The sequence below is a fragment of the Dromiciops gliroides genome, chromosome 6 (assembly GCF_019393635.1).
Source record: "Dromiciops gliroides isolate mDroGli1 chromosome 6, mDroGli1.pri, whole genome shotgun sequence".
In the NCBI taxonomy this organism is placed as follows: domain Eukaryota; kingdom Metazoa; phylum Chordata; class Mammalia; order Microbiotheria; family Microbiotheriidae; genus Dromiciops; species Dromiciops gliroides.
The window spans coordinates 145,588,066-145,614,583 of NC_057866.1; the positions used below are offsets into that span (position 1 = coordinate 145,588,066).

The 26,518-nt window shown below is 37.4% G+C and overlaps 1 protein-coding gene across 3 annotated transcripts in view; it reads left to right on the top strand.

Moving 5' to 3' along the window:
- The first annotated feature begins 747 nt into the window (after nucleotides 1-747).
- Nucleotides 748-26,518, top strand: part of PCDH10 (protocadherin 10) — an 80,606-nt gene continuing 54,835 nt past the window's right edge. For all 3 annotated transcript variants that reach the window (XM_043970009.1, XM_043970011.1, XM_043970010.1), the window contains exons 1-4: nucleotides 748-4,318; nucleotides 6,020-6,078; nucleotides 6,678-6,784; nucleotides 16,368-16,673. In XM_043970009.1, the coding sequence (XP_043825944.1) occupies nucleotides 1,670-4,318; nucleotides 6,020-6,078; nucleotides 6,678-6,784; nucleotides 16,368-16,673 (3,121 nt within the window). In that variant the 5' untranslated portion in view covers nucleotides 748-1,669. The remainder of the gene's footprint in view (nucleotides 4,319-6,019; nucleotides 6,079-6,677; nucleotides 6,785-16,367; nucleotides 16,674-26,518) is intronic.

Consider the following 26,518-nt stretch of genomic DNA (forward strand, 5'->3'; position numbering starts at 1 on the left):
CCATTCTGGCAGCATCATTTTATGCAAGTACCAATTATCTTTAAAAGAGCCGAGGCTGTCTGCACAAGCGGTTTGGCGGGAGTCTCTGGGCTTCCCAGAACCCTCCCCAATACCTTGCTCCCCGAACTCTTTAGCCTTCACCAGTGATCCCCGTTCAACCTCTTGTGTAAACCCACCTGCTTCATCTGAGATTAGGCACATCCCTGGCAGGAAAATTATTTGCATTTTTATTATTTCCCTTAGCTGCCCTCAATCACGAGACTACTAATTAACTTAATTCAGACAATCCATTGCAACTTTTTTTTTTTTTTGCCTTGAGGTGAAAACAACTATTTCTATGTCACGGAGGGAGATACAAAACGGGGAGCGGGGAGGCACAATTAGCATGCTAGGAATCACCTCTCCAAGGAGAGAACTCTGCTGTTTTTGTTATGATGCATTAGTGTTGCTGATGCAAATAGGGGAACCTCTATTCCCTATCCACTCTCTGCAGCAGGGGAATATTAAGTTTCCGAAGCAGAGATTCCCCTAGCAAGCGCTTCGGGATCTGCAGGGTTATTCTCGCTCTCACACTCACACACACATTCCCAGACCTGCTCTGGAACCAAGCTCGCCTCCTCCTCCCAGCCTAGTTGCCTTGTGACGCACCCTGCTTGACGTCCGGTCTATCCAATCAGCTCCCACCCCAGTGGGTGTTGCAGCTCGACAATTGGTTGGCAGATGGAGGGCGCTGCGCAAAAACAGAGAAGCCGAGCGCTCGGAGCTCAGAAACTGCCAGCAGAGATCCCAGAAGCTGCACCTAAGACTGAAGGAGGGAAGAAGAGAGGAGAGAGATAGGTTAGAGAGAGAGGTAGAGGGAAAGAGGTTAGGAAAAAACGGCAGGCAAGAAACTGCTCACTACATTTTTAAAGAGCAAGACTGAAGACAGTTAAGAAGAAAAGAGATTGGAAATGCCCCTGAATGAAAACAAGGGGAGAGAAATATCTAAGAAGAGAAATTCAACCAGAAAACCGAAGGGAATGAAAGTTTGATGCTGAAAAGCATTGGGGCTTTTTTTCTACATAAAATCACGCTGGTTACAAACATTTTTTTTGCTTGTGCTTTTTACCAGTGGTTTATTATTATTATTAATTAAGAGGCATGTTCAACGGTTCCAGCGGCATCTCTCCCTTCTGCTCCTTCTCTTCTTCTTCCTCATTCTGCTTTTCCTTCTCCTCCTTCTCCTCCTCCTCCTCTTCCTCCTCCTCCTCCTCCTCCTCCTCCTCCCATCAGCAGGAAGACAAACCGAGGACAGTCTTGAAATATCGAAATTTCCTCCTTGGGATTTGCCTGCACTGCTCTGCGCCAAGACTATCGGAATAAATAAAAGAAGCTGAAATACTGTATTATCATTATCTTATTAATTGGCCAGTGGTAAGATTACAGATGAGGAGCGGGGACGTCTGCCTTCCTTCGTGTGCCAAGCGCGAAAAAGGAGAGGCTGTATGGTGGGGGGTAGAACCCTAAAATGAAGCAAAAGGAATACTAAATCTTTCCAAGACACCCCAGCCCCGGCAGTCCTGCCACGTAGTGCACTTTTATTCATATTTTTTGGAGGATTTTGCTGGGGGGTGGGGTGCTTGGGGGGCTGTTGGCTGCGGAGAAACCTTTCCTTTTTTCCCTGTTGGAGATGATTGTGCTATTATTCTTTGCCTTCCTCTGGATGGTGGAGGGAGTCCTTGGCCAGCTGCACTACACGGTGCAGGAAGAGCAGGAGCATGGCACGTTCGTGGGCAATATCGCCGAAGATCTGGGCTTGGACATTACAAAACTTTCGGCTCGCCGTTTCCAGACGGTCCCCAATTCAAGGACCCCCTATTTGGACCTTAACCTGGAGACCGGGGTGCTGTACGTGAACGAGAAGATCGACCGCGAACAGATCTGTAAGCAGAGCCCTTCGTGCGTCCTGCACCTGGAGGTCTTCCTGGAAAACCCGCTGGAGCTGTTCCGGGTGGAGATCGAAGTATTGGACATAAATGACAACCCACCAGCCTTCCCAGAGCCGGACCTGACTGTGGAGATCTCAGAAAGCGCCACGCCGGGTACCCGTTTCCCACTGGAGAGCGCCTTCGACCCAGACGTGGGCACCAACTCCCTGCGCGACTACGAGATCACCCCCAACAGCTACTTTTCTCTTGATGTCCAGACCCAGGGCGATGGCAACCGCTTCGCCGAGCTAGTACTGGAGAAACCGCTGGACCGGGAGCAGCAGGCGGTGCACCGCTACGTGCTGACCGCCGTGGACGGGGGAGGTGGAGGAGAAGGAGGAGGGGCAGGAGGCGCCGGGGGAGGGGGCTCACCCCCACAGCAACAGCGCACGGGCACGGCCCTGCTCACTATCCGAGTGCTGGACTCCAACGACAATGTGCCCTCCTTCGACCAACCCGTTTACACAGTGTCCCTGCCTGAAAACTCGCCCCCAGGTACTCTGGTCATTCAGTTGAATGCCACGGACCCAGATGAGGGCCCGAACGGTGAGGTGGTGTACTCATTCAGCAGCCACATCTCACCGAGGGCGCGGGAGCTCTTCGGTCTGTCCCCGCGTACTGGCCGCCTGGAGGTGAGCGGGGAGCTGGACTATGAGGAGAGTCCAGTCTATCAGGTCTATGTACAAGCCAAGGACTTGGGGCCCAACGCCGTGCCGGCACACTGCAAGGTACTAGTGCGGGTGCTGGACGCCAATGACAACGCACCCGAAATCAGCTTCAGCACAGTCAAGGAAGCTGTGAGTGAGGGCGCGGCGCCGGGCACCGTGGTTGCTCTGTTCAGTGTGACTGACCGCGATTCCGAGGAGAACGGGCAGGTGCAGTGTGAGCTGCTGGGTGACGTGCCGTTCCGTCTCAAGTCCTCCTTCAAGAACTACTACACTATCGTGACCGAGACCCCGCTGGACCGGGAGGCAGGGGACTCGTACACTTTGACAGTGGTGGCCCGGGATCGCGGCGAGCCAGCATTGGCCACCAGCAAGTCCATCCAGGTGCAGGTGTCAGACGTGAACGACAACGCTCCGCGCTTCAGCCAGCCTGTCTACGACGTGTATGTGACCGAGAACAACGTGCCAGGCGCCTACATCTACGCTGTGAGCGCCACCGACCGAGACGAGGGGGCCAACGCCCAGCTCGCCTATTCCATCCTGGACTGTCAGATCCAGGGCATGAGCGTCTTCACTTACGTGTCCATCAACTCAGAGAATGGTTACTTGTACGCGCTGCGCTCCTTCGATTACGAGCAGCTGAAAGACTTTAGCTTCCAAGTGGAAGCCCGGGACGCAGGCAGCCCGCTGGCCCTCGCAGGCAACGCCACTGTCAACATCCTCATTGTAGACCAGAATGACAACGCTCCCGCCATCGTGGCGCCCCTGCCCGGGCGCAACGGGACTCCAGCGCGCGAGGTGCTACCTCGCTCAGCAGAACCTGGCTATCTTCTCACGCGGGTGGCGGCAGTGGACGCAGACGACGGAGAGAACGCCCGCCTCACTTACAGCATCGTGCGGGGCAATGAGATGAGTCTATTCCGCATGGACTGGCGCACGGGGGAGCTCCGCACCGCGCGCAGGGTGCCGGCCAAGCGCGACCCCCAGCGGCCTTACGAGCTGGTGATAGAGGTGAGGGACCACGGGCAGCCTCCGCTATCGTCCACCGCAACGCTGCAGGTGCAGCTGGTCGACGGAGCAGTGGAATCCTTGGGCGGCAGTGGTGGAGGCGGAGCAGGAGGGGGTCCTGGTGGAGAACACCAGCGCCCTAGCCGCTCAGGCGGCGGGGAGACCTCGCTGGATCTCACCCTCATTCTTATCATCGCCCTGGGCTCGGTGTCTTTTATCTTCCTACTGGCTATGATAGTGTTGGCAGTACGCTGCCAGAAGGAGAAAAAGCTTAACATATACACGTGCCTGGCCAGCGACTGCTGCCTTTGCTGCTGCTGCTGCTGTGGGGGTGCAGGCGGCGGGGGCTCTTCCTGCTGTAGCCGCCAAGCTCGGGCGCGCAAGAAGAAGCTCAGCAAGTCGGACATTATGTTGGTTCAGAGCTCCAATGTACCCAGCAACCCCGCGCAGGTACCAGTGGAGGAGTCCGGAGGGTTCGGTTCCCATCACCACAACCAGAACTACTGCTATCAGGTCTGCCTGACTCCAGAGTCTGCCAAGACCGACTTGATGTTCCTCAAGCCCTGCAGCCCTTCCCGGAGTACTGACACTGAGCACAACCCTTGCGGGGCCATCGTCACTGGCTACACTGACCAGCAGCCCGATATCATCTCCAACGGCAGCATACTGTCCAACGAGGTAAGGCTCAAGCGAAAGGACCACCATCTATCATCTCCTCCATCAGAAAGCCTCCTCTAGCCCGGCACATCCATCACTGGTGCACCGTACTCTCTCTCGCCTCAGCTGCCCTGTGTATTTATTTATTTATTTAATTTATTTATTTTTAGGATCTTAGCTTCCTTGTAATGTTGGGGAAGGAGGCTGGCACTCTCCTTCCTCCTTGTATAATCAGATGCTCCCAATTCTATGTGCACTCTCCTCTCCACAATTATTTTGATTGCCCCTCTCCTGTACCTTTTCCTCCACTTTTACTTTCCCCACTTCCTTCCCCTCTTTCTTTCCAACTCCCTTTCTGTCCATTAAGTTCCCAGCAAGCCAGTCTGGGGAGGAGGAAGAGGGAGGGATGGAGGAGAAGTGAATTCCTGCACACATTCAAACATCTTTCCTGCTCTCTGCGTCTGTCTGTCCCAGTGTTTAATAAAGTGGATTCTCATTTGCTTTGTTTATCAATGCTTTCAATCGCCTGTAAACAGAAGCTAAAGTGTGTTTTAACTCTACACAGTTGTCCAAACTCGAATGTACCTTTGATCGAATGAGTTATCAGCTCCCTTTCTTCTGAACTCCCATTGCAAAAACAGCCAGCCAGCAGTTCTCTACTCTGGACAGCAACACAGATGCTGTTGCAGCCACATGCCCACACCGTGTGAATTTGAATGAAGCTGGCCTGGCACTGCCCCTTGCTAGATTAGAATAAAGGAATGGTTTCACAATCACCAGTCCAACTATATTTCTCTAAGTCAATGACCACCCTCTTGCTTTTCTCACCACTCTTCTTAGATCTTTCATTGCTGTTAGCGTTCTTATTTAAAAAAAAAAGCATTTGGCCAAGTAATCCAGATTCAGTTAAAAAAAAAAAGATTTAGAAAGGGCAAAGAGCAAAAATGGAATAGGGTTGGAGTGGGGCAGAGAATGGAAAGTAAGTTGTTTTATGTACAAGAATGTGTGTGCCCCCAAAAGTGTGTATGCTGTGTGGGAAAAAAAAAAAAGAAAGGAGTGCAGTGGTTGAAAGGGAAAGAGACCTCTGGGGTTTTATGAACTCTTCTCTTGGCAGGTGCTTTACTCACTTTGAGAATTAGAGCTTATTAATTGACTTTTCATGACTATTTGTATTGCTCATTTGTATGGAAGCACATTTTGAAAATAAAGTGACAAAAAGAATTTCCATGAAAATATTCAAACTTTTTTTCTTATTAAAAGTGTGCTGTTTATTTTTATTGGTTTAACTAAGGATGCACTCCAACACATTTATTGGGCCAATGAAGAGAAACTATACATTTTTTAAAACAAGGTTAACATTAGCAGCTATGTATAGGGTGGTATATGCCTCATTTACAATTAAAATCACCTTTTAAATTTGAGGTCATTTAAAAATAGCCTTGCAAAGTCTAGCTTTATCCCCCTTTCATCTCCCAGGCTCCTCACCTTCAACAGGACAACAACAACAACAACAAAAAATACATCAGTTTCTAATGTCTGCATGTTTGTAAGTTTTCTACCTCCCTTTCACTTTTCCTCCGGGGATTAGTTTGATGTCTCAAAACAGCCTCTCTAAGTGTTCAGATATATAGCAATGGACACATCTGCTTTTGAGGCTATTGTTTTCTTTTTCTTTTTTTTTTAACATTTGGAGTTCAAATGCTTTTGATTTATTTTTTCTAGACTAAACATCAGCGAGCAGAGCTCAGTTATCTAGTTGACAGACCTCGTCGGGTAAACAGGTATGGAATCTTTGCTCCTAGAATGGTGTGTGGAGACTTTGTGACCTTCTTAGTGATAATACAATGTAGGAAGGGCAAAAAGAGGAATTTTTAAATTATAGAGTTAAGCCAAGATGGAATCACAAGTACACTGATGTTTAAGAATCAATTTAGTAACATAAATTGTATGTCTTTGCTTCAATTACACATAGATGGGTACATTGGTTTAGTTTTCTATAAATCCACATACCTTGGCAACTTCTAACATCAAATATTAACTGATCCAGGTGTAATTTTGTGTTAGGGGCAAGAGCAAATAATTTTAAAATATAGGTATTCTAGATGGCAATAATAATGGAAACGTGATTCAGTGAGATCAGCAAATGGACTATTATTAGTCATCATCATCGCTATTCATTATTATTATGATTATGATTATTAGTGCTGATTGCTTTTCAAGCTTAATTAAGAGTAAGAAAATCAGCATCCTGCAAAACTACATGCTACTAAAAGATCTCTGTACATGCAGCACCATCTGTGGCCATGTGATGGCAGAAGAATATTTTCCGAGTTTCCTCTTTATAATGTTTATTCTAATACTAACATTTTTGCACTTCTAGTTCTGCATTCCAGGAAGCTGACATAGTAAGCTCTAAGGACAGTGGACATGGAGACAGTGAGCAAGGAGACAGTGACCATGATGCCACCAACCGGGGTCAGTCTTCTGGTGAGTGAGACCTTAGGTGACTCAAAATGTCATACATACAAATATGTATATATGTATGTATGTACCATGGAGAAAGGCATATGTCAAGAGGTAATATGGTCCTCATTTGACAATCTTTGCATAAGATGTATAGAGCTTGACATACTTTGTAAAGGTATATATTTGTTGTAGCTTTTATTGAAGTAGATTTGATATATATATATATATTTTTTTTTGGGGGGGGGTAGTCTGTACTGGAATGGCTTAATCCTAGATCTAGAAGGGAACGGAAGCCAGTCATCTTTTTTTCAAGGAAAAAAAGGCATTAATTCTTCGTCCTATAGATCAAGTTTCTAAAGTTAGGGATGCCGAGGCTAAGGGACTTATCCAAGGTCACAAAGTCTATAAATGGTAGAGTGAGGGTAGAATCTACTCTTCTTTCTTCATGAAGCAATGAAATTGCCACTATATCAACTACTTGATAGGGCATGAGGAAAAACTAGCTATGCAGTGAATGCATATTTGAATATTTTTATTTTTAATACATTTTGGCAGTAAGTTTTGAGAAATGTGTTGTGATATTTTGTTTATGCTTATTTTTTCCTCTACATGATGTATTAATATTGTTTATCTTATAGTTTTCTAATCACTGATTTCTGTAGGGGTACAGATAAGAGATATTTCTACTTTAACATGATAGGGGAAATCACTGAAAGGCCTGGCTTTATTTTCAACTCAACATAATTTGAGATCTGAAACTTTTTTGGGGGTTGTACTTTTATATTTTGTAGAAAGAGAAACAAGACAGACAACACCATTCTTGTGACTACTAATAATATATGTCACTTGGCCATTCCTGTGCAGCAAAGTTTGAGATGAATACTTTGTCTTGTTTCATTTGGGACCATAGAATGGTAGAGCAGTCATTGTCTCTGTGTAAACTGTTATAGGGACTGCTCCCCCCCCCCCCCAATTCCCTGATAACCATCCCGTGTTCAGAATCACTGAGCAGTACTGGGGCAGTGTAGGAAAGGGTATTATACTCCTCCAGTTCTCTTGGCAGAGGTTGTTGCCACAGGCCTCCTACTTGGCTAATATGTAGTGTGTCTGCTGCTGCCCTTTGCCTTGGGAAACCCAGGCTGGAGGAAGGGAGAAAAAGGAGGGGCTGCTCAAGGGTCCTTTATGTTGCTGCAAGTCATTAATATGCAGACCTAATGAGACTTGAGAAGTGCCAAGAGTCCCTGGAGGTCCCTGCCCCTTGCGAGCCTTCACGCTAAGTGAACAGAGCATCTATTTAGTGTCTGGGAACCTGACAACAAACCAGATCTTGCCAGAAGTTTATATCTGAAGACAAAGTCCCTTTCATTTTTGGCCTATATACATGGGATATGATTTATTGTTTTCTTTTAAAAAGCCATGCATTTCAATTCCTCCCATTCCTTTAAAAACATTAGGGATTCTGATATAGCAATCAGCACTCTGGTTATTTTTATTATTTTTTAAAAAATTAAAATCAGTATCCTCTGTGAGTCACATGCATTTCTTTCTTTCTTTTTTTTTTTTGGTTACAATTTACCATACAACTCCTGTGTCAGTGGACATTTCTACCAGTTTAGTCCATCAAACATAATGAGCCATAATAACTTAACAGGAGAGGAAGCAATAAACAGCTGCAAAAAGGGCTGAATTTGAAAAATGGATGGGAATATAATCTTATTGTTGTATCTTCCCAGAAGCTATTTTATTCTAGAGGCACCAAGGATTGTCACTATGGTAATGTTTCTGACAAATTCTCCCTGAGACCTCAAAACATTTGAAAAAAAATTAAAATGATTCACTATGAACTTCTGGGACACATGACAAATTGAAGCTATTTATTCACTCTTTCTTTTTTTTCTCTCTTTTTCTTTCTCTTTTCCTCAACATAAAATTTCTATTATAAAATAATTTGATTCAAAATTATTGTTCTAAAATATATTTATTCATTTTGTGGAATTCAGTGGATATCTACAAAATACCTGGTGTAATATTAAATATTAATGGTCAGAAGTAAAATACTTATATTATGCTATAAATATGTTTTTAATGAGATATAACCATCCAATAATAGTTTTTACTTTTGAAGAAAAGCAAATAGCTGCTCCGATATATTGAGGGACATTGGAGATTAGTGGATAGAAAGCTAAGGCCATGGGGACAGCTAGGTGGCACAGTGAATAAAGCAATGGCCCTAGATTCAGGAGGACCCGAGTTTAAATCTGACCTTGGACACTTGACACTTACTGGCTGTGTGACTCTGGGCAAGTCACTTAACCCTCATTGCCCTACAAAAGGAAAAAAGAAAGAAAGAAAGCTAAGGCCACCTGGGTTCCAGTCCTACTTCTGACACATAGTGGTTGTGTCATTCCTGGCAAGTCACCTAACTTCTCAGTGCTCAAGGCAATTTTCCAGGACTAGTAGTGTAAGAGGAAATTCAGGCTTCTGCTGTATAAGTTGAGAAAGTTTTCTCACCTGGAATTTTCCTATACTGGTGAAATCACAGATCCATTCTATCATTTACATATGAAATATTAAAATTATTTTCTTTTAAAAGCTTATGATAAGCTGTTATCATAGAATATATTGCAAACCACCATATTTGCTAAACTGTCTCAAAAAATAAGATGAAAATATCCTATTGATAATTTCCTTTAGAAAAATCCTATTCCCTTCTTTTAATTCAAGGATAAATACTAAAGATATTGCAGAGGTGTAACATGAGGAAACACATGGTCTCTAGGGAATCTACATATTTTCAGAGTAAGAAAAGAAAATATTTAATGAAATTTAGACACTTTCCTTAATCCACATTTGATGCAGTTAACCAGATTACAGAGTGAAGATATATTATTACATGGGTATATTTATACTTTAGTTCTCAAATACATTCTTTCTTATATACCAACCATTAACTGACTTTTTTGTGATTATTCTTTCTTTCCTTCTTTGATTAAGAATTTCCCCATTTCTATATTGATACATGTGTACGTATATGTATATATATATATGTACATACAGAGAGAGAGCGAAAACTATTCATCTGTATTTGTCTATCTATCTATCTATCTATCTATCTATCTATCTATCTATCTATCTATCTATCTATCTATCTATCTATCTATCTATCTATCATCTATGTTCTTGGTTGAGCATTTCCTCCCTTTCCTTCCCTCCTCCTGAGGGAGGCCCCTCATAGCCACAGATTATCACCAATCTTTTGCACAGAGGAGCTTCACACAAGCTGGCAGCTGCAGAGAGAATCACATGAGCTTTGTCAGTTTCCCTCTGCACCTGGCCCCATGTGGGGAAACTCTTCTGCTTGATCAGTGCTCTGTGGCACTTTCTGTCTGTAGCCTTGTCAAGGTGCTTCCCGAGGTTTTCAGTGTGCTATTGATGTATTGCTTAGGTATGGCAAGGAGCCAGGGAAATGTGGTAGGTTCATGCATAAGCAGCACTAGGGAAAATCCAAATTAACTGTACTTAAAATCACTAAGATATTCACTGCATTTAAAAATACTTTGAAATGATTTGCCATTTGAGAAAATGTCAAATGACTTGAAGAAATGAGGCTTTTGTTGATTTACAAAGCTAATAAAGTGTCCTGGGATAGTGAGGCCCCAAACATCCCCAGTATTGTTGCTTTACCTGAGATTATCTAATATCATTCATGGATTGCATCTTAACTATGTATCATTTAGCACTGGGCTAAGTGATGAAGTTATATTTCTTAGTACATTATGGGAAAAATTTGAAATGATAATCTCTAGTAAAGATATATACTGGTATAAGTAGTTTTCAGTGTCACTATGTACTGATGCATGAGCAACTGGGATCATACCAACTAATTTTATATGGCATCCTAGCAAGTGATCAGTTATTTGTGGATTTTGCAACCTTGAGTTTTAACTTCAGTTTCATCAGATTGCTTCACTCATTAACTTCAAAGCCTGTCTTTCAGGAAACTGAGAGAATATTGGCAGATATTCCAGGAAGTATGTCTGTTATGTGAAATAATGAGGAGATGCTGACTTTTGGTACTGCTATAGTAGTAAAATGAAACATGCCCTTTGCATTGAAATCAGTTAATTTAAATGAAAATAATTACTAAGAAAGTTTAGTTTTTTGTTGCCTAATAAAACATTTAATTAAAAAACTCCTTCCCCCAAATTGCAAATAAACAAATAAAGCAAGTTTTATGTTATATTTTCATTTGAATACTTGTGACATACAATTTCAAACAAACAAAAACAAAAAAATGATTCAGGTTAAGACCCAGAGACATTTTCCTTTTTCCCATTCCCTTCAAAATATGGATGCAGGCAAATCACCTTCCTTGTTATTACAAGGAAAAGACATGTTGCATCTGGTCCACTGTGTGGAAAGGTTGCTTTCTGGTTTTTGGTGAAGTGCTGTGCTACAAATTGGTATGAGGAAGAGAACTGTAAATGAAAAAAATGATGAAGTGTTGGGAGAGGTCAGGATAAAAAAAAAATTATCCTTCTAGATTTTGTAATTTATGATAAATCTAGAGAGAGAACAATTACAGTTTCCTTGAAGACTTAAGTGTTTTAATGTTGATATGTACAAAAGTAGTGTGGAAAGAGATTTTTCATCTTCAATTTGAATTTGTTTTATGTTTTTTTAAATACATATTTGCTTTCCAACTAATATCTGATTTCTTTAAAGAAATAAAATGCCTAAAAGTAAAACTGGAGATGGACAAGAAAAATGAAAGATGTTGATCTTCTTGCTATTTATTTAAACAATTCAAAGACTGTATATTATCTGCGTGTGAAAGCCCTTTGCATGATAAAATGATATGCATAATTTTGTGAAATTAGATTCAATTGAAAATAGCATAAATTGCAGGGAAATTGTCACATTTTAGAAATCACGATTTGTTTTCAGTTGTGATTTTCTATTTTTCCCTAACCTTGATAAGAGAAGAGCTACTCTCTAGTTGAAAAAATAGATATTTTAAATTTTGACTAAAGATATCTTTGCATAACAGGCAGTCTATCACATCAGCTGTCATGCATCTTGGTAGAAATTATTTCTGAATGGTGAAGAAAATAAATATCTAGGGAAACAGATTTAAAGGAAGAGATATATCCAGAAATCTTTTTTTCTTAAATGATCAGAATTTTGAGAAATCAATATATTTTTGGCATGTCACCTCACCTGGTTTTTACAAACTAAGGATATAGATAAGGATTAAGTAGCAAGTATCAAATTAAGCTCTCTTTTCCTCCTGTTTTTTTTTCATTCGAGGTCAAATTTAAGGAAAAAATAGATTTTTAAAGTGTCAGGATATTTATTATCTGTCTGTAAAGCATGCTATACTAGTACTAATAAACCTGTGCATAAGTAATGTGTATTTAGAATTCACAGGCAGAAAATAACATGATACTGTGTATTTGTTAATTGAGATAGCCAATGCCAGTATATCCGTGGGCTGAATAATTTCTGGTGTATTGTTTAGGTTTTTATACTTTGATTTTTTAAAAATCTGGAATGCTCACAATGTATCTAGATAGTTTTCTCTTAAAAATCAGAGTCTTTGCTTACACAGCCATTCTAGTTGTTTGCTTTTCCTTGCTGTGCTCTAAAGACTGTTACTTCCCCAAAGAAAAATAAACAGAGGGTTTTTCTCTGCTTATTGAAACATTCAATCTCATCTATTTATAGTCACTTGAACTAATTTTGTAGCAGAATTTCAGAGTTTCCAAAAGAAAGGTTATTTTAGAAGGTCAAGGGAAATTTTTATCCTTAAACTAGAGTGGTGATATGAACATATTGAAGAATACTACAAAATTTAAAAAAGAAAAAAAAAAGGGCCAATGAGCTTTCTAGACATTGCTTTCTCTGACCACATACTCTGTTCACTGTAGAAGCAAAGGATTTTTACCATATATGGTAGAATCACAGGTCCATTCCATGGTATTATGAACTTTCCATTTTTATACCAAATGTGAATTTTTGAATAGATTCACTTTAAAATGTAATTTGGAAATCCTTATAGAAAACAATACCTGTTTTTAACAACAAGAAAAACAACAGTGTTGGTAGTAATGGATAACATTCATATTATACTTTAAGGTTTGCTAAGCTCTCTCTCTCTCTCTCTCTCCCCTCTACACACACACACACACACACACACACACACACACACACACACACACACACAATCTCATTTGGTCTTTGCAACAACCCTGTGAAGAATGGTGTTATATTACTATTTTATAATTGAAGAAACTGAGGTAGAACTTAAATGACTTTCCCAGGTTCACACAGCTATTGCCTGAGGTGGCAGTCAAACTGCCCTGTCTCCAAGTCCACTTCTCTATCCACAAATAAATAAGCCCACACATAACACATTTTCTATTCCTTTATCTTTTAAAGGCACAGTTAATATTTTCTTCAGCTAATATTAACTGATAACTTTCTTAATCTAGACCTACAGATATTAAGGAGACTTTCAGGTGCATATGAAAGGCAAAGGATGAAAAATGATTCATCCTCAATAGAAAATATTAAATACAAGAATACAGATGGATAGAAAATAATGGGGAGGCAAAACTAGTACACAGAAAAAGAAAAGATGGTAATTAAAAACCTATAATGCTATCATTGAGATTAATACTTCATTTTATTATTAGAATTACTGTTTAATGTGCTAGAGGCTACATTCATTTTTCTTCAAAAAGGAAATTCAGCAAAGATATAAGGGCAGCCCAGGAAAAAAGGCAGAGATTAGAAGCTAACATCAAAGTAGCTCTTTAAAAATGTCTAATTGTCATTGAGAAAAAAAAATCAAAATGAAAAGCCTATTGATTTTAAATATTTTTAAAATTATTTTGTTTTGGAGAAAACCAACAAAACTTTAGAGAGGTGTGTGTGTGTGTGTGTGTGTGTGTGTATGTGTGTGTTTACACATGCAAATCCTCAATAGTTCTGCAACTTGCAGTTTTAAAGATATGCCTGGATCATTGAAAGATTAAGTGCCTTGCCCATGGCCACCCAGATAATACAAGTCAGAGGCTGGATTTGAATGTAGTCCTCCTAACTCCAGGGCTGGGCCTCTTGCCATTACACCACATGGCTAAATATTAGCAATTTCCTCATCTTGACATGAAATTGGTCACACGTAAAATGTCTTTTTGTTAGAGGCCGACTTAATTAAAATAATTTCCTTAGTAGAGTTTGAAAATATCATTTATGTGACCTTGTGAATGAAAACTACCAGTTTTGTTTGACACTTGCCTATTCCTTTTGATCTTAATGCCTCATATGGTAAAATAACAGTTTCTTGTCCTGCCCAGGTGGCTAGGAGTTATATTAGGGGGACTGGCATTTTCAGTAGTACTATGTATATCAAAAAGTGACTTATGATCCTTCTTAGCTTCTATAGGAATTTCAGTTGAAGAATATAAAGGTACACCAGGGAGATTCAATTCTTCTTTTCTTCTTTTTCTTAATTAATTAAACTTATTTCCCCTCTTTTTTCCCCTTTGTTTTTCTTTTCTCCTGATACAAGTAGGTATACAAGACTGAGCTTGTCAAGGGTCTTCTGTACAATTTTGAGTTTCTTTATGCTATTTCTAGTTTGCTTCTATAATCCAAGCTTCAGTTCACATTTGCATTCCTCAACAGCTGACTGCTCACTAATTTATTTCCAGACTTCTGCATACCAATTATCAATGGAACGTTAGAATTGGAGGCAGACTTGGTTCCGTACATAGCTTAATTTAAAATAAAGAAAAGCCATTAGAAAGTGAGATTAATATGTGATAAGAACCCTGGATTTTCTTCCTTTTAAAAAACCAGTTTCCTAAATAACTGCTCTTATCTCCTGAGGACTTGTGGAGAGTACAGAAGGGTTCTATATTACTGGGAGCAAAAAAAATGTGTTTTTCTATAATGCAAGATAATACCTTTTCCCATATAATACAATTTATAATGCAAGATAGGTTAAAATTTTAAATAATAATAATGGCTTAAGAGCTTAGGTTAGTTAATACCTGATTATTTAATTAGAGACAATCATGTAGTCATTTAAAGTAAACCTTTGTTTTACTTTCTTGTTGTTTTCTTGTTGTTTTCATTTGGAAAATGGGCTATATTCCATTATACCCCATATGGGAATTACTAATAGTCTAATAATTAAAATTGAGTTCTCATTCTGAAACATTTCCTGAATGCATGTCCACACAACAGAAGCACAAAATGGAATTTTTTTTTTGTCATTCCATTTTGGGAGTTAAATGATAAACGGTGTTTTATAGTATCAGAGACAAAAATAGGATTTTTTTTCCTGGTGAGGCAAGTATCACAAATCATACCTGGACACAGGACATGAAACTGTGTTCACAGGGAAGTAAGGATAGGTAGGACAAGACAGAAGTAGAGCTTCCCACACCTGTGGTCTGGGAGATACCTATTTTAAACTAAAGGTAAGTTCCAGCTATATACTAACCTCTATTGATGTGCCTGCCCTCTAAATTTGACCCTAGGGAAAAGCTTCATTCTCCCCTATCCCCAACTTAGACTTGTATGCCATTCAAGAAAGAATGTTCCCCTTACTTAATCTCATGTATTTACCTGAACTCTCAAATAGAAACTATTTGGCATTATGCTATTCAGAAGAAGTCCATGGGAATGACATTTACATTTGAAACCTTAATAGCATTAAAGTATTTGTAAATAAACAGCATTGGCTTGTCTGTAACAAATGTTTGCCAGTATAGAACAAGTAATAACCTATTTGTCAATAGGATCTACAGCTGGGTCACTCTGTACTTTGGTGACCGAAGGTCACTAATTACAGTAATTTGCTATAGGATTCTTTCCAGGTAGTGAGTTGTAATTACTTGGTGATAATATGGGCTACTATCATGTCATCAAGCACAACCTCTTAAAGTGTTATTAAGTAGAAGTAAAAATGGATTTTCCCCTGTTAAGAAATTGAATTTCATTTAGATATTTCAGTTGACCAAGGCATGTTAATTTTCCTGATCTATCTATGAGGTTCTCATTTTGTTCCATGTCAGAATTTCAGAATATACTTTAAAAAACCCAACATATGACTACCTTTTAAATCCTTCCCTTCCCCATATTAAAAATAACAGTAGAAAATAATGTTCAGTAATCAACATTTAAAACTTAGAAAGGTCTTACATCTGAGTTATGTCATTCTGACATTTCACAGAGAATTGTGGTTGGTCTATCCTGACACCCCCCACCCCCATTCTGATAATTCCCATACTTGTTCCAAATAGTATCAACCCAATTTCTTCTTTCAGGGACCATAAGGAAATGAACCATGCTTTCTCAGTGGTCTGCCTACCAGAAGTTGCTTTTCCCTCTTGTGTATATATTACTATGTGAACTTTAGTGATGACCCACATAATTCCGTGATCCAAGCAGTATTGCATTTATCTCATTTGAGAGTTCATGAAGATTCTACTAGTCCCTCTCTATGCTTCCTTTGTTCTAGCACCTCTCTCGGGGCCACTGGTCATACTTAAGCTGCTATTTACAATTTGTATCCTTTTCCTACTTGTAGGCATGGATCTCTTCTCCAACTGTACTGAGGAGTGTAAAGCTTTGGGCCACTCGGATCGATGCTGGATGCCTTCCTTTGTCCCCTCAGATGGACGCCAGGCAGCAGATTACCGCAGCAATCTGCATGTTCCCGGGATGGACTCTGTGCCAGATACTGAAGTGTTTGAAACACCAGAAGCCCAGCCTGGGGCAGAGAGGTCTTTCTCCACCTTTGGTAAAGAGAAGGCCCTTCACAGCACTCTGGAGAGGAAGGAGCTGGATGGACTGCTGTCTAATACACGAGCGCCTTACAAACCACCATATTTGAGTAAGTACTATGCCAAAGGCTATGTCAAAGTATTCTTTTTGGAGAAACTAGTGTAGATTATTCAGAGACAATGGAGAAAAATAACTCTTCACATATTCAGGTACTATTGAAAAGGAAAATGATCAGAAATATAGGTTTCAGATATTAGGATACAATAGAAATATGCCAAAGCTTATATCCATAAATCCATAGAAGCATACTTTGTAGTTTTGTCAAAGAAGGGGCTTCCAATTGTCTTTCACAATCTTTTTGGAAATTACTTTCATGTTTGTTTGAGCTCATGCTTTTGATGGAGTAAATTAAATTAGAAGAAAGTTTTTTTTAATTAACATTTTAATGGCTTGGTGACTCTTATTTCCTTTCTTGCAATTGAGATATTTTCAATCTTCCATAGTGACATTAGTCACCTTGGACAATTTTGGGGAGGTGGGGCAAGAATCATTTGTCCTTTAGGTGCTATCATTTTTGACTATTCTAATGATACATTTTTATCTATCCTGTCTAGCTAACTTCTTAGCAATCATGGGAAGTCAAGTATCTGATTATAGTCGTCATGGTCGAAGTAGTGTGATTGGGAGTGAGTGGATATAGGAAAGTCTTTCGTGTATTCCTTAGAGTTCTTCTGTCTTTGAGATGTTTTTAAAATCATAGTTGGCCCTATGATTCTAAGGACTGTTCTCTAGATATTAGTATTTTCTAGCTGGACCATGAAAAGTAAAAAATGCCTTATGCTTAAATGTCAGCTTTCATCTGAGTATTTCAAATAATTTTACACATAGAACCCATTTGGTCTCAAAAGTATCCATTGTCAGAGAAGGAAGAAGACAAGTTATAGCATTATTTCCTTTTAGCTAATGAACAAATGTCAGAAGGAAGTCAAATGTCTTGGTCAAGTCTGCAAGAAACAGTATTTGAGCAAGATAAAACCTTTAACTTCTTGATGAAAAGGTGATGACATTTTTCCCTATAGAGCAAATTCACTCCATGAGAATTCTCTTGGAAGACTCACTGAATGTCTTCCATTAGAAGAATGTTCCAGAACAGAAACTGGATATATAAGTGCTGTTTTCTTAAAGAAACAAGTTATTTTAAGAAAGCTCAAATGAGATGAAAGGGAGGGGAAACAAAAACCTTGGAATGTGGGAAAAGTAAAAGAAAAATATGTCCTAACTTATTATGAAATTAGAGAACAAAAGGGTATTACATCTGATGCTTCAAGTCTACTGCTATCTAGAGTACTGAAATGGCAAAGGAAATGTGTGCTTTCTAGTTTGAACACAAATGTGGAAACCAGAATACTTCCTGTAATTGTCAAGGGGGTGTCTTTTTCCCTATTACTTTTCTATTCAGAATCATTGATGCCAGTCTTTATCAGATGGTCAACTATTTATCAGAATCGCATATGGCATATTTGGACCAAATGACCACTGCTAATTTAAGCCAGATTTAACCTTTGTGTTGTCTTTCAATACATAGTAACATAATAACTATATTTATATGAGTAATATGAAATTTGAGGAATAATAAGTTGATGCATTCCATTTTTCTATCCTACAAAAATTTCTATTGATCATTTCCTGGGCTCCAGAAGAACATTTCAAATTTCAAAAATTAGAGACAATTTGGCTTAGTGACTGGATGGCCGCCATGGAGTCTGAATGATCTCTGATACCTACTGGCTGGATGACCCTTCTCAAGTTACATTGTCAAATTTATAAAGGAAATTTCCTTATAATGAGCTCCTTACACAATAAAATCATAAGTCAAGTTCAAAACAAAAGCGAATTTCAAACAATTATTTTGTAGGATTTGGATTTTTAGTAGCTCATCTGTTGGCTTATTAGTGGAATATATCATTTGACCAATAGGATAATGATTCATTTTGACTATAATTTGCATATAAAACAGATTATGTGAATGATGATGAAAATCATGATATTGATAAGTAAATAGTTATTTAGAACACAAAGAAATTTAGGGAATTGAGTCAAACATTTTTTATTCTCAAATTTCATACTAGATTAAGAAGGTATAATTTTTCTTTTGTCTGAGTATTATCAGAGTTGCATAAATATAAATTTTTCTTTTGCTATTATTAGATATTGAGATACCTACAATTTAAACATAGACTTTTCTATTTTTTATTTTGAGGAATATTTTGGCATAAGCATATAATTTCCTATTATTTACTCTCCTGGTAAACTGCAGTAAGTATAGTTGTGGGGTCATAAGCATTGTTTTTTGTGTCATGGACCATGTTAGCCATTGGTGAATTCTAGGAATCTCCTCTCAGAATAATGTTTTAAATGAAATTAAATACATAGAACTACAAAGGATGCCAATTGTATTAAAATACAGTTAACAAAATATATTTTTTAAAAAACCCAATATTATAGACTCCAGGTTAAGAACCCCTGATAAAGCCATGTCAAGTCAAACAATAAAAAAGGGAAATTCTATAATATTAATTTGATCATAGGATATAGGTTGTGGTGGACAAAATGAAATTTGGTCTTTGTAGTTTATTTTACATAAAAAAACTAAACCTCTAGACCATGTGAAATCTTATTTCCTTTGTACTTCTATGCTTACACTAAAGGTTTGAATTAAAGAATTTGATTAGACTTTCTTTTTTTGGTCTTTTGGAGGGGAACCCACTTGGCATATGATGCAAAAAAATTAAAAACATATTTCCAAGTTGGTGTGCATAGCTTTTTACCATCTTTTGAAGTATTTTTTGAGTAGTAAATTGCACTTGCCAAGTGTTTCATAGGTAATCACAGAAGCACAAATACTTTCTAGCCCTGGCTAAGTTGGAATTTAAAATTCATAGTGCAAATGATACCTCACCAGTTATTTTTTCTTAATCTTATGATCAAATGCCACTTGTGCTTTTTAGATGATGAAGGAAACCTTCTTTCTGTTCTAATGCTCAATACCATCTTATAATGCAAATGTGCCTCTAAAGTGGTAAAGTGGTATGAAGTATGAATATGAAAAATAGTTTGACCTTTATCCAAAATAATTCCTCAGTACAATTATCATTGGGATTATGTTTGTTATATGTAGTTATATTTCTTTTGACACCTACTTGTGTGATTATGGGAAAGCCCTTTACCTTCCTGGTACCCTCAAACTCTCTAAGACAATAAATTGCAGAAAAGCTTCCAATCTATATTGGTGGAGTGATATTTCTCAATTGCAGCAATGAAATTCCAGATCCAGATTTTTTAAAAAAGTACTTTCTTTAAGAAAGCTAGACATTGTCATTAAAGCTATTATTTCATTCATTTTCATCAAAAAAAGTGTTAGGAACTAACACAATAGGAACACAATAAGTATTTCTGTTTCTACAGTTCTATCTTTATCTTTATTTTACAACAGCCCCTGCCCTCAAGAAGCTCTCTGCGTGTGCATGCGTGTGTGTGCGTGTGTGTGTGTGTGTGTGTGTGTGTGTGTGTGTGTGTGTGCAATCATTAACAATAGGGCAGATCAGGAAAAACCTTAGGTAGGAGATAAGACTTGAGCTGTCTTTAAGGGAGCAAAGGATTCCAGAAGGTTGTTGTGAGGAGAGAGAAAAAAACCCAGAGGTAGATAATGGAAAGCTGTTTATGGGAAACTGAGATTAACTGAAACATACTGTGTGAGACAGACGAATGTGAAATAAGTCTAGTCTTCAAATTCAGGTTGGAGCCAGGTTGGGAATGCCCTTTAAATATATAACAGGACTTTACTATACGGCTAACAAAAGTGGAATGTATTTCTCTTCTTATTTGAAAAGGAACTTGAAAATGGACACTCACGACAATTAATCTGAATGATAAAGTTTTGAGTGTGGTAGTAAGAATTTTCTTGGAATAGAAAATTAATTTGTAAAGAAGGAAATAACTAACATCTTGATAATTTAGTTTTTTTTTGTGAAGCACTGCCCAAACTTACACTGAGGTCTCTATATGCACCCGATTCCTCATCTATAAAATGAAGGGGTAAGCCTATATCTTGTATAATACTAATTCTAAATATGATCCAGATCATAGATTATTTCTAAGATACTGACAGAGAATCATCGTATGAATTCTGTTCAGTTATTGAAATAGGAATATTGACTACAGGGATTTTTCTGCGCACAGCACTAAAATGTAAATCCAAATTATCATCTAAATTTGCTTGCATACAGTATTTACTTCTATAAAAAGCTGGGTATTTAGGCATATGATTTTCTCTGTAAAAAAGTGATTTTTAAAAATTAAATTAAATTAAAGGCATTGGGAATTTTACATATATACATATGCATATATGATATAAATGATAAAAGAATTATAATACATACTAAATGATGTTATATTTTACCTTATTATGACCAAATAGTGGGTGGTTTTGAATTCATTAATTATTATTTTCCAGATACTCATAAGAAACTCATGAAAAGGTTTTTGGTCTCAAGTTTAATATAATTTTTCAAATTCATAAAATAAAGACAGGTTAATATTCAGGTCCAGCGAAAATTGATCCACCCAAATAGTCAGAATAGAAAGCAAAAATATTTAGATAGTAGGTTGATAATCAAATGATCTTTCAACTCACTATAAAATTATAGTGAGTTTTAATTATATTTCTTCCATGGAAATTAATTGTTTTCTTACTGTTATGTAGTAAAGGGGGAAAGTAAAAATAAATCTTTACTTTTCTTCTTTTGAAAATAATTGTTTAATTCAAATGAAAAAACGATAGGATACAAAATATGACTCTAAGTATAGCATAGGACAAACCTAAAACATAAAGAGCAGGGTAACAAAATTTTGCTTTTTAAAAAAAGAATTAAATGACTTTTATTTCACCCAGAAAAATTTGAAAGATATATTTGATATATGTACACTATACAGTTTAAAACATTTTACTACTCAAAATGATGTGGTGGTGGCTTGGGAATTGAACTATTTTCACAATATGACAATATTAATTTAATGACAGGGATGCAATTATCAAAAGATATAATTTGGAAAGAACACACTGGATAAAATACCCTTCATTAGTAGGATTTCCTGCAATAATATAGAATCAAGATTTCTCTTTTATAACCACGTAGCCTCTAAAGTTCAACTTTTCCTTTAAGGAGCAAGCAGTCAAATATGATAGGGTATAGTGCTGGAGGGGACAATAGACATGATTTGGTCGAACTCCCTTCTTTTATAAATGAGGAAACTTTTATACATGAGGACTAGAAGAATGAAGTGACTTACCCCAAATTGTAGTGATACTAATTAGCATAATTGGAATTTAAACCTGAGGTCTCTGATTCCAAAACCACTGAACTTTCCACTACACCACAGGGGTTAATTCGACTTCTATACATCCTGGACATGATAGAACTGCAGAAATTGATTGGGAACAGTGTTAATTGTACATGAACTTCTCACTGAAGATGGGGAGAGTGAGACGTAAAAGATTTAGGAAATAACTATAAATGATATCTTATTTGAGGCAATATTAAAAAGAACAGGGAAAATAAAATAGAATGGGAGCCAATCTGTTTCCTTTTTTGGTTGATTTTTGTTTTTTAAAGGAAGGTAGGGTGGAGAATAGTAGAATGTAGGAAGTATTGGGATCAAAATCACATCTAAATTCTAAAAATTGTAATGATGGTAACTATAAAACAATGATGATGACGATGATAATAATGATAGTAACTGAGATACTTGTAGTAGAAGATGAGCTCATGGGGGCAGCTAGGTGGCTCAGTGGATAGAGCACCAGCCCTGGAGTCAGGAGTACCTGAGTTCAAATCCGGCCTCAGACACTTAACACTTACTAGCTGTGTGACCCTGGGCAAGTCACTTAACCCCAATTGCCTCACTAAAAATTAAAAAAAAAAAAAAAGAAGATGAGCTCACATTCTGATACTTATATTGAACTACAAAAGCAGTGATCCTCCCCTGTCACATTCCAATAGTTTACAGAACATTAGATATAAAATAATGGCAACTTTTCCCTGGACCATTTCTATATGAAATTCATTGCAAAGATGATAGTTTTTGTATAACAACAGCAACAATGCTAGATCACCATAGTGGCTATGTTGTAGAGGATATTTTGGTCTAATTATAGGTGGGACTCCATATCCTCAGAGGCTCTCAAATTTCAGACTCTGTAACAAGATGCATTTTACTAGGAATATGTGTCAAGTTCTGAATTTCAGTTTAAAAAATTTTAGCGGATTGCAAACTTGTATATTGACAGTGAAATGATGCTATCCCAAACCAAACCAAACCAAACCAAACAAAACCCAAAAGCAAAACAAACAAACAAACAAGCAACAACAACTACCACAACAAAACCTAATACAATCTGGGTGCAGTTACTGTCTCCAAAGCTCAAGAAACAAAAGTCACCCTATTTTCTGTTTTTGTCAGAGCACTCACTTCTCTGAAATGAAGGGAGTTGAGCTCGAAGATCTCTAAAATTCCTTCTAGCTTTAAACATTCCATAGTTCTTTGAGCTACCAGAACTTATGGAACTCATTTTATTGCTCTAAACTGTGGAACTTATATGTAGAGTAAGCGAGTTAAATTAGATGTAATTCTTGGCCCCATTCTCTCCAAAATTTTGCAACTTGAAATGGCTGAATTTCAGATATAATAAGTATAAAACAGACATAATTCTAATATTTTTAAATTACCTGGGTAAAACCAAAAATTCTTCTCTTAAGTATTTAAAGGAATAAAATGTTAAACAGTAACTGACTAAACCAAATTATGCTAACATAATTCTGTTTATTTGATAAAGGACATCAGCTATATGTCTTATTTAATCAAAGGAAGTTAGAATTTAGGATGGGAATAACTGAAGGTGTGTGTGTGTGTGTGTGTGTGATTCTAAATCTATTGCTGTTTTCATAGACTCGTACGACTAGAAGGGACAATCTAAGGGGGAACCTTATGCCACTCCTATGTTTATCAACAGATTGAGAAGACTTTAAGTTCACATGCACATAATGAACAGAGATAGAATAGTTCTTTCTACACACTATGTCCCCTCTCCCTATCATCCTTCCCCTTACTCAAATATGCAGCTTTCCACAAGCAAACAGACTCATTTCAAAGCTGATGATTATTATAGTTACTTCAATGGATCTTGTTTTCCAACTTTTTAGTGAAGTTCTGTATTTCTCTTCTGGGTGCTTTCTTTTGCACTCTTAGTTTTTACAACCCAGTAAGACAGTCTGATATTGATAGCGTTCCTAATAGAAAAGGAGATTGCATTGTCTAATGCCATTTCTTCACCATACTTGGATGTTTGTTCTGTGCTGGTCATCCTCTTACCTATCCAAAATAGAAAATACTGGTGTTTGTGTTCTTGGATGCTTTTATTGTTTGCTTCAATGGAAAAAAAAGAAACCTTAATTTCATTAATTTCAATTGGATTTTTGGATATTTCAATTCAGCTAAATTTATATTTATTTTTAAAAGCCTACTATGTGCCAGGCACTGTTTCTTGTTTTCTGAATAAGTTGTTTCATTAAATGAACATCTGTTTCTTGTGCTTTTTTAAAACATTAAATGCTCTAGGTTTTTAAAAAATCTTTTTTTGTTGTTCAATACTCTCTCATAGTTTTTCCATGTTTCTACATTTTTAGTTCTGTTTCTTTTCTTTGTGAGAGTGTATCCTAATTTGTAATAATAACAATCTTCCTCCTTGAAAAAGTTTATCAGAACCAAATTATATTTGACCTTAGCAGTCTTAATGCCATGATGTCTACAGTAAAATCTCTTAACCCAGAATATAAACCACAAAAAGTCAGATAATAAAAATTGTTCATGCATTTTATTTTTATAGAAGACAAATACTGATAGAGGAGTCAGTATAATTTCTAATCGATCTTCTCTACCTTCTCTTATCTTTAGAATTATATAATGATTATTAAAGCTGCTAATGACAATCCTAGGGAGGGAAAAAAATCCCCCAATTTCCCCTAAAGTTATCCAAGAAAGGTGAAGTTATATCAAGTAGGGATTTTTTCTGCTTTAACCAATGCAAAATTATCTTTCGTTATGTCTGTAGATAATATTGTGAAATTAGCTAGTTAAATAATACAATCGATCTCTTTCCATTTGAGGAAGAAACACCAATTTTTCTTTTCATAAATGTCTTCTATCTTTATAGTTTTCTAACCTATTTCAAGCACTATTTAAGATGACAGACTATTAAATAATTTGTCAACCTATTTGGCCTAACTTGGAGGAGGGTCCAAAACATTTTTATTTTATTATGGATCCTTTTGATAGTCTGGTGATCCACTATGGATCCCTTCTCAGAATAATGTTTTTAAATGAATAAAATAAAGTGCTTAGTATTACAAAGGAAACAAATTACATTGCAATACTTAGCAACATATTAAACACACAAAGATTTATGGAACACTAGTTAGAATTTTATTTAAATTCTATGCAGTATGTATCATGTAGAAAGTGTGCTGGGCTTTAGGTGATATAACCTGACTTCAAATCCTGTCTCTAACACAAACTAACTGGATGAAATGCTAAACAAACTCTAAAGGAAGCACTCACGTGTGTGCACTCACACACACATGCTAGTGACTTTTGTTTGCATTTTATTTTTATTCTGAACTTAAATACCAGATAGAATGGGCATTTTCATATATATGCATGTATATACACATATATAACATATGCTACATACATATATATATACATACACATATGTGAGTAGTAGTAGTAGAGAGTAAAAGGATTTTGCATGAAATAGCAGATTTCTGTTATAGTTGGCTTTCCAAATATATGTATATATATATACATATATATATGTATATGTATATGTATACATATATATATGTATGTGTGTTTAACCTATAGTTGCCCTGCTTAATTATGCTACTCTCTTGCCTTTATTCTATTATACTTTCTGCATTAAAAAGATGCCTCAATTATCTCCTTCCTTCCTTTTTTACTTCCTTATTTCCCTACCTCATTCTATTCCTTTTCATCCTCCCACCCTTGACCCATTTAGGGAAAAAAAAAGGAAAAACAAAGCCCTTGTAAGAAATACTATAGTAACACACAAAGAATTCCCACATTGTCTATGTCCAATATATGTTTTATTTTGCATTTTGAATCCATCCCCTCTCTGTTAAAGGGTGCATAACTTCATTCTTCATCTTCTAAAATCATAGTTGGTCATTGAATTGATCAGTGTTCAAGTCATTCAAAGTTGTCTTTATAATGTTGTTATTGTGTAAATTGTTCTCCTAGTTCTACTCACTTCTCTCTAAATCATTTGATACAAATCTTTTCAGGTTTTTCCAAAGCCATCCATTGCATCATTTTTCACAGTACAAATTCAAGTAATTTAACTTAACATTTTTACAATCTATTCTCACAGAGTATGCAACTATCAGCTCCATTTATCCTAATTTATTTTGGATTCCTGAAAGTAGACTCATCACTTAATCCATATTGCATGCTGATGGGATGGTAAATTCATTACTGAGGCTGCCCTTTCCCTTGCATCATGTACAGTCACTGACTGGTAGAAATTTCCCTTTTTCAGTTTTTATTTATGTCTGTTTCAGAATTCAATTTCTTATATCAAGATTTTGCATAGCAGAGCTAGAGAAATGGTGAAAGTAGATTCTTCAATAATATTTAATCATAGTGCTTTACAGGATTCTATTCACTTTGTCAGGACTTGGGTATTACTTTCCTTTCTATTAAATAACATTAAATATAATAAACAAATTTTCTCTGGTGGACCTGTTTCACATTCAAAAATTTACTTTTTTATTCTTCCTCAACTCTTTCAAAGTTATCATACCACATTTCCTACTCTTC